The following is a 12,813-nucleotide window of genomic DNA, read 5'->3' as shown; positions in this document are numbered from 1 at the left end:
GATTTTCTAATCATAGCCAGAGCACCTCTTACAATACATTTCCTCCAAGAATGCTGGGCTTGAGTTAACTTAATGGAAACATCTCAATAAAAATTAATCTCCAACTCACTTTTAGTCGAATGGACAAAAATTATGAAAGCTGACATCCCCTGCAATAAGGTAGTTTCCACTCAGCGCTCGCCCAGAATGTTTAAATCACCTGAACCTGGGCGACACAGCTCAGATCTCAAGGTGGGCACTTGGAGCTATGCACTGCCAAGTGTGAAGATATAGGGAGCAGGGAAAACCAACCTCTCAAGTCTCCAAGAGCAGAGAGGAGAGAATAGGAGAGCAAACAAAGGGAAATCACACATTCATATTTCTTACCGCAATATTTTCCCCTAAATGTGTACTTTACGGCCGGAATTTTACCGGCACACCCGCCCCGATCCTGGGATGGTTGAGGCTCAGAGAACGGCATTCTCCATTGGCCTTGGACAGAATCCCGGGCGGATGTGCCGGTAAAATTCCACCCTATTTGTAAAGTTTATAGAAATATTTGACATAATCGTTCAAAGTTGACTTTAGACAAAGTACAAAGCAGATCAGTTCTTTTCAGTACCGTGTGTGGCACTCAGGTGTACCTCACTACATTTAAATTTACACCATATACTTATATGATACATTTTAAGCCAATCATGCAGCTCAAGGAGTTTTTTCCAGTTTCTTACCTCTCAGTGTACTCCGGCAGGAGGACTTCAGACACAGGCCTTACCCCTTTTGCCTTTAGCAGTAGCTGACCTAAGCTTTAGTGCATCTCATTCCAGTCCATCACATCTGTACCAATAATATCTACCACTAAAGGTGCGCTAGTCCCATTTTCCTGCATATCCCATATCCTTGAATGTTATGATATTAAAGATTAAAGTTTATTTATTAGGGTCACAAATAGGCTTACATTAACACTGCAATGAAGTTACTGTGAAAATCCCCTGGTCATCACATTCTGGCGCCTGTTCGGGTATACTGAGAGAGAATTTAGCATGGCCAATCCATCAAACACGCACATCTTTCGGACTGTGGGAGGAAACCAGAGCACCCGGAGGAAACCCACGCAGACAGAAGGTGCAAACTCCACACAGACAGTGACCCAAGCCGGGAATCGAACCTGGGTCCCTGGAGTGTGCCGCCGCTGTGCATCTGTTCTGAAAGGGTGAGGATGGTGGAGGCAGGTTTGATTTGATTTGATTTGATTTAGTGTTGTGACATGTATTAGTATACAGTGAAAAGCATTGTTTCTTGCGAATTATACAGAAAAAGCATACCATACATAGAGAAAGAAAGGGGAGAGTGCAGAATGTAGTGTCACAGTCATAGTTAGGGTGTAGAGAAAGATCAACTTAATGTGAGGCAGGTCCATTTAAAAGTCTGATGGCAGCAGGAAGAAGCTGTTCTTCAGTCGGTTGGTATGTGATTTCAGACTTCTGTATCAAAGAACAAAGAACAACACAGCATGGGAAACAGGCCCTTCGGCCCAACGAGCCCACGCCGCCGTCCCACTGTCTCAGTGTCCTTTTCCTTGATTTGATTTGATTTATTATTGTCACATGTATTGGAATATACTGAAAAGTATTGTTTCTTGCGCATTATATAGACAAAGCACGCAGTACATGGAGAAGGGAAGGAGAGAGTGCAGAATGTCGTGTTACAGTCATAGCTGGGGTGTAGAAAACTACATAGAGAAAGGAAGGAGAGAGTGCAGAATGTAGTGTTACAGTCATAGCTGGGGTATAGAGAAAGATCAACTTAATGCAACCTTTCCTGATGGAAGAGAAAAGAAAATTACAGCACAGGAACAGGCCCTTCGGCCCTCCAAGCCTGCACCTTCCATGCTGCCCGACTTAACTAAAACCCTCTACCCTTCCAGGGACCGTATCCCTCTATTGTCATCCTATTTATGTATTTGTTAAGACATCTCTTAAAAGTCACTACCATATCCGCTTGCACTACCTCCCACAGCAACAAGTTCCAGGCACACACTATTCTCTGTGTAAAATATCTGCCTCGTACATCTCCTTTAAACCTTGCCCCTCGCACTTTAATCCTGTGCCCCCTAGTAATTGATTCTTCCATACTGGGAAAAAGCTTCTGACTATCCACTCTGTCCATGCCGCTCACAATCTTGTAGACTTCTATCAGGTCTCCCCTCAACCTCCGTTGCTCCAGTGAAACAAAAGAAAAGATGGCAGAGAGTATGTCCGGGGCACATGGGGTCCTCAATTATGCTGGGTGCTTTTCCGAGGCAGCTGGACGTGTGGATGGGATCTACTTCAAAACTGTTCAGTGGGATAGCTGAATCAAATGTGGCCTGGGTTGAACAAAAAAATCATCTATTTCTCTCCATTTGACTGCGGATTAAATCTACGGTCAGTCTATTTGTTGTACAAGGCTACCAATTTCCCTAATTGAAGCTTTTACTTTGCCACATCAGAGATAGTTCAGTTGGAACAAAGGGCTAATTGAATCGTGATCTGAAGAACATGCGGGCTGGAGCAATTAAAAAAAAATTAGCGCGAGTCAGTTCTCAAAAAAAGAAGCATTGTGCCGGTGAATCGATCCTTCGAATTATTCTGGGATGTGCGGTGACAGGCAATAACTTTTCTGAAGTGAATTGAGTCTAATTGAATAAACACAGTGATTAGTCGTTACAACAAGCTGCATAGTCTGGAGAGATTCATTCCTGCGCAGAACCCAGACACTGGCAGGTGTTTGCGCGGACACCCAGAAAAATGGTGATCAATATTCTAATGGAGATAAAATATTGTTCATTGCTCTCTTTGTATTTTATGGAGGGAAATTGTAAAGTAGTAATCTCTCATCATAATGACAATGTATCAGATGTAATAACAAAGCATGCTGACATGGAAGGATTCTTTGATGAACATCACAGCACTTAGCTATTTGGGGAAAGTAATTGTCACAGTTGGGTGTTGTAAATGCACACTAAAGCTGTTATAGCTTGTTTGAAAGCTGTTCTGTGGGATAGATTAATCTATGAAGACCCGACGTGAGTGAAGCATGAACATTTCCCATACACTTGAATTATGGCTCTGTAAAACAGTCAAAGGCCCTGTGTAATTTTCCCACTGATGGCCTATTTATGGATTTTACTCCCTCGGCTTTCTCCCCTCTCCACTGAAGGCACTGACCCATGGCCCCACACGTAAAAGCAGCTGTTTAGGTTTTTTGACCAGCATGGAAAAGGGACCCCAAAACTGGCTTTTTGGCAGGTGTCCAGCCAAGGTTACAGCAGCACGTTGGCAGAAATCCTGCAGAAATTGACTCTTCACCTGTCACGTTGATTTAATTAAACAAAGAGTTGCGGTGATTATGTTTTCAAATATTGTGAACCAGTGGACTACCCCTGGCATTTACTCCCAGTAAGTCTAATGATGTACACGGTGTGTTTTTATCCATAGTATCTGCAATATGTTATCCTGGTGCCATGCCACCGTGTCTAAACTGTAGTTAGATAACTGGAAGGTGAAGCAAATTAAAGTTGTATTTGTAGATTGGAAGGTTTTTGTTGACTTTGGATTCCTGGCCAATGATAAGGGAGGGCTTGTGGTATACGGGGCAACTTCCCTGCCTCTGAGCCAGAAGCTCCAGCTGGGATTCCCACCCCTTGATGTGGTGCATCCATAACACAGTCATACAGGTTGACTATCGACTTGCGAAATCCTTCCTCTACACTTAGGACAGGCGGATAGAGCAGGAGAAACACCGAGTCAGCTATGCTTCGTGTAGAGTGGTCACACTCAAGCTATAGTCTTTGTAGGTGACAGGTTAGTGACCTGTTCCAGGAAAAACTAGTCATGAAAAAAGGCCTTAGCAAGTTGAATCACAAGAGAGCCTTTTAAGTCTACGTTTGATAGTAAGAATGCAAAATATCAGAGCAGGATAGTCACCAGGTGAGTTCTTTTTAATTAAAAAATACTCTACGACAGTCATGCCCCACTTGTCCAGGGCGTAATATCTCATATGCGACTTCATTGTTCTACACAAAAGACTTATCTCACATAATATGGATACTCTCAATACGTGAAAATTGCACAGAAAAATTATTGCTTCAGAGCTACAACGCACCTTTTTTTAAATTCATTCGTGGAATAAAGGGTGGCTGGCCAGCATTTATTGCCCACCCCAAGTTGCCCGAGAGCAGTTGAGAGTCAACCACATTGCTGTGGCTCTGGAGTCACAAGCAGACCAGACTAGGTAAGGATAGCAGATTTCCTTCGCTAAAGGACATTAGTGAACCAGGTGGGTTTTTTGACAATGGACTATGGTTTCATGGTCATCAGCAGATTCTTAATTCCAGATATTCTTTACTGAAATCAATTTCTACCATCTGCTGTGGTGGGACTCGAACCTGGGTCCCCAGAATATTAACATCAACTTCCCGCTACCTCGGAAAAGAAACCAGCATAATCAAAGACCCCACGCACCTCAGACATACTCTCTTCCACCTTCTTCTGTTGGGAAAAAGATACAAAAGTCTGAAATCACATACCAATCGACTCAAAAACAGCTTCTTCCCTGCTGCCATCAGATTTTTGAATGGACCTACCTTGCATTAAGTTGATCTTTCTCTACACCTTAGCTGTGACTGTAACACTACTTTCTGCACTCTCTCCTCTCCTCCTTTATGTACGGTATGCTATTTCTGTATAATGCACAAGAAGCAGTACTCTTCACTGTATACTAATACATGTGACAATAATAAATCAAATCAAATCAAACCTGAGTTTTGGATTGATAGTCTAGCAATAATATCACTAGGCCATTGCTTTAAGCTGCAGAAGAGCACAGATTCTAGTGTGTTACAATCCTCCTTTCCTTGTTTTATACACTTGTTCACCTCTGTACAAACCATGCTAAATTTAAACTAGACTGGCCACACAGCAGGGCTCCACGTGCAGTCCTTGTTCTGTTTAGGGAATAAAAAAATAACAGCACTAATATCAAGCTGGCTAGAGATGCAAACATCATGTTCGCTATGAATTATTTAACAGTGTGAGAAGAGTGTTTCTGACTTTGAAGTTCTCCTTTGAAGATGAAAACAAGGTGCAACCTTCAGATTTCCTGTCCCACCGCCCACAACAGTTCGCACACTTCTTCCCACATTTGCCCATTAATGTAATCAGCTGCAACTCTGCGTGTTAGTACTCGCCTTGCCTGTAAATGTTCCCTCCCATTAACCTCTCCTCCCCAAGCCCATGGAAGAAAGAGACAGATGCTCAGCTGGTTCCCACAAGGGAAACTAATAGATGTGAATGTACTGAACTGCGAAGCTTCCCCGGCTTTTGTTTCAACACTTTGGAGTTGTGTGAGGTCAGGGATGTAGCGTCCTATATGACTACTTTCTGAATGCCACTCCAACTTGCCTTTTCCTGCTTCAGGCACTCATTGAATCCCTTCAGTGCAAAGTGAGGCCATTTGGCCCATCGAGTCTGCATCAACCACAATCCCACCCAGGCCCCATCCCCGCAATCCCACATATTTAACCTAGCTAGTCCCCCTGACACTAAGGGTCAATTCAGCACGGCCAATCAACCTAACCCTTTGGACTTTTACATATCAATAAGTACAGATATACATCTAAAAGCTCTTGCAGTCAGAGCGAAATGCTGTAATAAGAATTTGCAAGTATATATTTCCAAAAATGACTATTTGGCTAAAATGTTACCACTGTTGGAATTTTCCCAGCCCGCTGCAGTGAACAGAGGAGATACGGCTGGCGCCAAATTCCCCAATTTCACTGCAGTGGGAGCATGGCATGAATGGCAGGGCAAATCTCACCCTTTGTATTTCAGTGCTAGTTGGTTAAAAGCTCCCACTTTCAACTTTGCTTGCTAATCACTTGCAGCCATCAGTTCCTCCGCATCGTCCATCCAAACCTAGATGATTATCGGGGTCAGTTTGATTCGAATCCTGGAATGTCGGGGATACGGTATTGTGCGTGGTACTTCACAGCTACGCATGCCCAGTTACAAACATAAATGCACTCAGTGCAGGAAGTGGAAACTTGTTACTATGACTTGTTCACTTCTAATCAAATCCACAGAGTCAGTCCAGGTATGTAATACAGTGTGAGAGTTGTAATTGTTGCTGGAATGTCAAAGCCCTAGATGGGCACAAAAATTAAGAGCTGAAATGAATACTGACAATCACTAGATTGATTCCAGAGATGAGAGAGAGGTTTGTCGGATGAAGAGAGATTGAACAGCTTAGGTCTATACTCTCTGGAATTTAGAAAGAATGAGAGGAGATCAAATTGAGGTAAACAAGATGATAAAAGGTATGGATAAAGTAGACATGGAGCGGATGCTTCCTCTTGTGAAGCATTCTAGGATGAGAGGCCTTAGGATAAGGGGGTAGCAAATTTAAAACCGAGTTGAGGAGAAACCATTTCTGCCAGAGGGTTGTGAATCTGTGGAATTTGCTACCCCAAAGTGTGGGGGATGCTGGGACAGTGAGCAAATTTAAGGAGGAATTAGATTTTTAATTGGTAATGGGTTGAACGGTTATGGGGAGAAGACAGGAAAATGGGGACGAGGAGCATTATCAGCCATGATCAAATGGCGGAGTAGATTCAATGGGCTGAATGGCCTAATTCTACTCCTATATCTTATGAACTTATGAACTAATCACCAGCCCAAACAGGCACAATTCATTCATTCTGACCAGCTAAGTTATTCAACAGGCCCTTCCAAAATACTTCAGCATTCTAAGAACAATCTGCTGTATTTCCATCAGTTATATTGATATCTGATCAAATGAAAGACAAGTGCCATTTTGAAACAGTTTGTTAATAATTCCAGGCATTCTTGTTGTATTAAAGTAGTTCTGAAGGTGCAGTGAGTAAATGTGGTCGGATATTGGACAATGCAAACTAGCTTTTATTTTAAACATCCTTCATGTAAAGTTTATTATCCAATGTCCTGATCTTGTGCAGACAGTGCAGCCACCAGGATGTTGAGTGGGTTTGATCCCAAACCATGTTGAATCTGCAGATCTCAGTTGGGGCCAATGTGACAGAGCTGTGGCTGGCCTTGATACACCCAACTATAGACGGGGTAGAAAGAAATCATCCATTACTCCTGATTCCAATTGCCATCCAATAATCCTTGCTTGCAGCCCAATGGGAGCATGGTTAGGCTCAGCCATGATGGCCATGTCAACACTCACATCCCCAACCTTTGCCTTAAGATTCAGCAGAAGAAGCATCGGCTGAAATTTTACCGGCACGCCCGCCCTGATTCTGGGGGTGGGCGAGGCCCGGAGAACGACATTCTCCACTGGCCTTGGGCAGGATGGCACGAAACCCGGAGGTGCCAGTAAAATTTCACTGATAGAATCCCCATCGTGCATAAGGAGGCCAAGTTGCCCATTGAGCCTATTTTGGCAACATTCCCACTCAAGCACTATCCCTGTAACTCCATGTATCTAACCTGCTAATCCCCCTAACACTAAGGGGCAATTTAGCATGGCCAATCCACCTAATCAGCACATCTTTGGAGTGCGGGAAGACACCGGAACACCCGGAGGAAACACACGCAGACAAGGCGGGGATGTGCACACTCCATAAAAACAGTGACCCAAGGCCAGAATTGAACCCTGGTCCCTGGCACTGTGAGGCAGCAGTGCTAACCACTCTGCCACCGTGCCGCAACTAAATGCAGAATGTCAAAAAAGAGGACTACCAGTGTCCAAGCAGCTGTAATCTAATCTGTCATGTCCTTGGCGTAGAACAATGAAAAATTGGGATGATGATGATACTTTTTTTAAAAACCTGCCAACTCGTGCTTGTAGAACTCAAGCTTCTTCCCTGCTGCCATCAGACTTTTGAATGGACCTACCTTGCACTAAGTTGATGTGAGTCTACACCCTAGTTATGACAGTAACTGTACATTCTGCACTCTCTCATTTCCTTCTCTGTGAATGGTACACTTTGTCTGTATAGCACGCAAGAAACAATACTTTTCACTGCATGTTAACACATGTGACATTAATAAATCAAACCCTTTCCTGATGATCACGTTTACTTTGATGGAATCCATTGTGCGAGACTGGACTGAGTGACCAATGACCAAGATGAGGTAAAATCTTTTAAGGAAAGCATAAGAATATGCTAAGGTGAGGAAGATATGATGGGTTTGGGCAGAGATGGGAGAGCTGTTTATAACTAGCTCTTCAACCACTGTACGAGGATAACCAATTAAGTGCTTATAATTAGCAGTTATCAGCTAAAAAATTGCTTTCATCTAATCTCTTTCCCCTGAGTAACAAGTCAGATTTCACCCAGAATGCTTGATAGACATGGCTAAGATCTAATCGTTGTGTTTATACTTCAGCTGATCAAGCAACAGGTGACTGTCAAATGATTCTAACCTTTAGAGATTGATGCAGGCTTGACATTCAACAGTGATTTAATTTGTATTCTCTTTCCAGGAGTGCTGGAGGTACAATCTGTCTTAATCAATTGTTTTGATTGGTGTGGCCTAATGTGAAATTTAAATTGGGCTTTATGATTTATGATGATGATTTTGCAATCAAGGAAAATGCCTCATTGTTTGTGACAGTGATAAAGTTTAGTCTTACCACCTTCCTATTAGGGATCCTGTACAAAGGAAACGGGGAAAACCAGTTCATCTCTCAGCAGCCGGCTGTGATCAACAGCATCATGGGCAATGGGCGAAGGCGCAGCATCTCGTGCCCAAGCTGCAATGGCCAGTCGGACGGCAACAAACTCCTGGCGCCCGTGGCTCTGGCCTGTGGAATTGATGGCAGTTTATACGTCGGTGATTTCAACTACATCCGCCGCATCCTCCCTTCAGGAAATGTGACCAGCATTCTCGAGCTGAGGTAGGTCTAGGACAATACAAACCTGCCCTGCGTCCTGCGGCTTCCGCACGATCGGAAATGTTCTCCTTTCCAACTCTCGCCCTCCCCTACTCTCCCACCAAGGCAGAGAATCTGAGCAGCCGTGCAAAGTAAAATCGTCAAATTTTCTGCCAATGCAAGACCCGTCATCCCACCCCACCCACTTAAGGGCAGGTAGTGGCGTAGTGGTATTATCACTGGATTCGTAACCCAGAGACCCAGTGTAATGGTCTGGGGACCCGCGTTCAAATCCCACCAATGCAGATGATGAAATCTGAATTCAATAAAAAGCTGGAATTAAAAGTCGAATGATGACCACATTGTTGATTGCCCATCTGGTCCACTAATGTCCGTTAGGGAAGGAAATCTGCTGTCCTTACCCAGGCTGGCCTACATGTGACTCTAGACCCACAGCAAAAAGGTTAAGTCTTAACTGCCCTCAGGGATGGGCAATAAATGCTGGCTGAACCAACGATGCCCACATCCTGCGAACGAGCAAAATTAAAACATCCACCCCAGTGTAAGATTAACATTAATGTAGACACAGACCTCGGTAGAGCTCGTGTGTTGATTTTATTTGAGTAGACACAAAAAAAGGAATAGTCAAACATTCCACTCTCTTAAAGGTTAACATTTGACATTCTATGAGACGGGAAAACACAAGAGAAAGTCTAACTACTCCTTCATCAGCCAAGATGGCAGTAACAAAGCTACTATTGCAGCGCTGGATCCGGGTAGACTTTAGTTGCTTTTGAGTGGTGCCTGTCTCGATTAATTTGACAGAAATATTTGAATGCGGCAGTTCAGTGCTGCAGAGTGGAAGAGAGCTGACTTAAAGCATAAGGTCTTTGCCAAATGCTTTAATTAGCTTCAAGTCCCCCTTTCTAGCAAGGAAGCTGCGCCATCTCAAAGCACAACTCATTAGAATACAATTGGGCATGCAGTTTCTTTAAAGAACTGGTGACACTTCCAAAGCTCAACAGTTGCAAATGCATAACTGAAACGGTGAAATTAATTTGTACAATTTGAATAATCCGTGCGCAAATTATTGTGCAGCCTTGTTCAACTGCCCATTAAATTGCGCTGCTATTTGCATTCACAGAACGTCAGGTGGTGTGAAAGTTCATTGGCTCAATGGGAATTTTTTTCTGCTGTGCAGACAGCAATCTAGATTGCCGTTTGCTTGCATGTGGGTCACCGCTGGCAACAATTAACACAGCGCCGTTGCTATGAAGGGGTTACGCCTTCAAAATTTTTATCTGCCTTGTTATGAAGGATAAAATGAACAAGTGTCCAGCCAGTGCGCTGGCAAACACGTCAAAGTCAATCTGTGTTGCAGATTGCTATTAGCGTGCACTTGTAGCGAAGCAAGACTGATTTGCCTGGAAACTGTGTTCACATGATATTAAGATGATGTGACGGCTTCTCCTCTAATACAGCGTGAACAGTTTGAACCATTTTGACACACTGATATAGATGCACTGTATTCAAACTGGACTCACTTGTTTGTGTTCCACACCTAATTCACACTTCTCTTCTCTTTTCCTTTCTTGCTACGTACTAAGAAATAAAGATTTTAGACATAGGTAAGTTTCGAGAACTCTTGTTGTGTCCTTGTCTATGTTTGCATCATCTTCTGTGTTATAATCCTCCGTTATAATCTGTCCTCTCATTACCGTGTCTGAGTCCCAATTTTACCCACTCAGGGCTGGTGGATCTGTCTTTGCTTTCTATGATCTATTAGGGGTTTGGCCAGGTGGGCAGAAGCAGAGAGTGTACCACGGAGGAGCCATCGGTCTAAATCAACATCTTCACTGTTAAAATCGTAAAAACACAGAAACAAAACCTGATTGCTTTCCTTAAATAGTCAAGAATTAAACTTGAGCTTATCTTATTACATTCACATATAGAATCGTATAGCACAGAAGGGGGACATCTATCCCACCTAGATCTTTGACAGAGTTATCCAATTAATCATGCACATATTTGCTGTTGCTCTATAGCAAAGATGTGCAGGTAGATTGATTGGCCATGCTAAATTGACCCTTAGTGTCCAAAGTTGTGTAAGTTAGGGGACGATGAGTGAGGTATATGTTTGCTGTTACTGGGATAAGGCCTGGGAAAGACTGTCTATCGACGAGTCGGGGCAGACGCAATGGACCAAATGGCCTCCTTCTGCACTGTAGGGATTCTATGATTCTATGGACCCTTGACAGAAACAGATTATTGGGTTGGGATTTTACAGTCCCACCAGTGGCGGACATTGCCTGGAATGAAGAGCTTGTTGTATGAGGAATGGTTGAGGACTCTGGGTCTGCACTCATTGGAATTTAGAAGGATTAGGGGGATTTTATTGAAACTTACAGTATACTGCCAGGCCTAGATAGAGTGAATGTGGAGAGGATGTTTCCACTAGTAAAAAAAAATTAGAACCAGTGGGCAGAACCTCAGTCTAAAGGGACGATCCTTTAAAACAGAGATGAGGAGAAATTTCTTCAACCAGTGAGTGGTGAATCTGTGGAATTCCTTGCTGCAGAAGGCTGTGGAGGCCAGGTCATTGAGTGTCTTTAAGACAGATATAAAAAGGTTCTTGATTAATAAGGGGGTCAGGGGTTATGGAGAAAAGACAGGAGAATGGGGATGAGAAAAATATCAGCCATGATTGATTGGCAGAGCAGACTTGATGGGCCGGGTGACCTGATTCTGCTCCTTTGTCTTATAGTCTTATGGGACAGGAAAATTTGTGGTCTCTTCCATCCTGTGGCAATTCCCACAGTCAGAGAGATGGGTAAATTCCGCCCCACCACAATACAGCACAGGAACAGACCCTTCAGACCACCAAGCCTGCGCCAAACATGACAGCTTGCTAAACTAAAGACCTTTTGCCTCTATGCTGTCTGTGGAGTGGCACAGTGGCACAGTTGTTAGCTCTACTGCCTCATAGCGTGGGGGACCCAGGTTCAATTCCCAGTTGGGTCACTGTCTGTGTGGAGTTTGCACTTCCTCCCTGTGTTTGCATGGGGTTCCTCTGGGTGCTTGGGTTTCCTCCCACAGTCCAAAGACATGCTGGTTAGGTGCATTGGCCGTGCTAACTTCTCCCTCAGTGTACCCAAACGGGCACCTGAGAGTGGCGACTAGGGGATTCTCACAGTGGCTTCATTACAGCGTGAATGTAAGCCTACTTGTGACTAACAAATAAACTTTTCAGTTTATATTCTTCCATTCCCTGCCTATTCACGTAACTGTCAAGATGCCTCTTAAATGTTACTATTGTATCTGCTTCTACCACCTCCTCTGGCAGCGTATTGCAGGCACTTAATACTCTCTGAGTAAAAAACTTGCCTCACACATCTCCTTAAAACTCTCCCCCTTTTACCTTAAACCTATGTCCATGAATAATTGTTAGTTCTACCCTGGGAAAAAGACTGACTATCCATTCTACCCATGTCTCTCATAATTTTATCAACTTCTATCAATTCGCCCCACAGCCTCTGACATACAAGTGTAAACAAAACCAAGTTTGTCCAATCTCTCTTCATACCCTCCAAACCAGGCGACCTCTTGTGAAAACTTTTCTGTACCCTTTCCAAATCCTTTAGGTAGTGTGGCGACCAGAATTGTATGCAAGTTTGGTTTAGCTTACACAAGAAGTGAGAACAGCCAATCATTTTCAGCCTTATTTAAGATTAATATTTCAAATTCTGTGGAGCAAAACATTTGAAAGGTTCTGTGGGGCAAAGGCATGAGAAAGGCTATCCACTATTGACCAACCAACCCTGTGAGAAATTCAATATTTCTCTTTCAAGTGTATATCCAATTTATTTTTGAAATTAAATTATGAACCTGCTCCTTCTGTCCTTCCGGGCATTGCATTGCTGATCGCAACTCGTT

The 12,813-nt window shown here is 43.4% G+C and overlaps 1 protein-coding gene across 6 annotated transcripts in view; it reads left to right on the top strand.

The window, feature by feature from the left end:
- Nucleotides 1–12,813, top strand: part of tenm3 (teneurin transmembrane protein 3) — a 909,202-nt gene that overhangs the window by 835,268 nt on the left and 61,121 nt on the right. For 4 of the 6 annotated variants that reach the window (XM_080189440.1, XM_080189438.1, XM_080189437.1 and 1 more), the window contains 2 exons: nt 8,655–8,904; nt 10,488–10,508. In XM_080189440.1, coding sequence (XP_080045566.1) covers nt 8,655–8,904; nt 10,488–10,508 — 271 coding nt within the window. The remainder of the gene's footprint in view (nt 1–8,654; nt 8,905–10,487; nt 10,509–12,813) is intronic. The other 2 variants (XM_080189439.1, XM_080189436.1) reach the window with 1 other exon arrangement.

This window comes from Carcharhinus amblyrhynchos, chromosome 5 (assembly GCF_965287045.1).
Source record: "Carcharhinus amblyrhynchos chromosome 5, sCarAmb.v2.hapA, whole genome shotgun sequence".
In the NCBI taxonomy this organism is placed as follows: Eukaryota; Metazoa; Chordata; class Chondrichthyes; order Carcharhiniformes; family Carcharhinidae; genus Carcharhinus; species Carcharhinus amblyrhynchos.
Note: the sequence above shows the minus strand (reverse complement) of the source record. Positions and strands in the feature narration are given on the sequence as shown.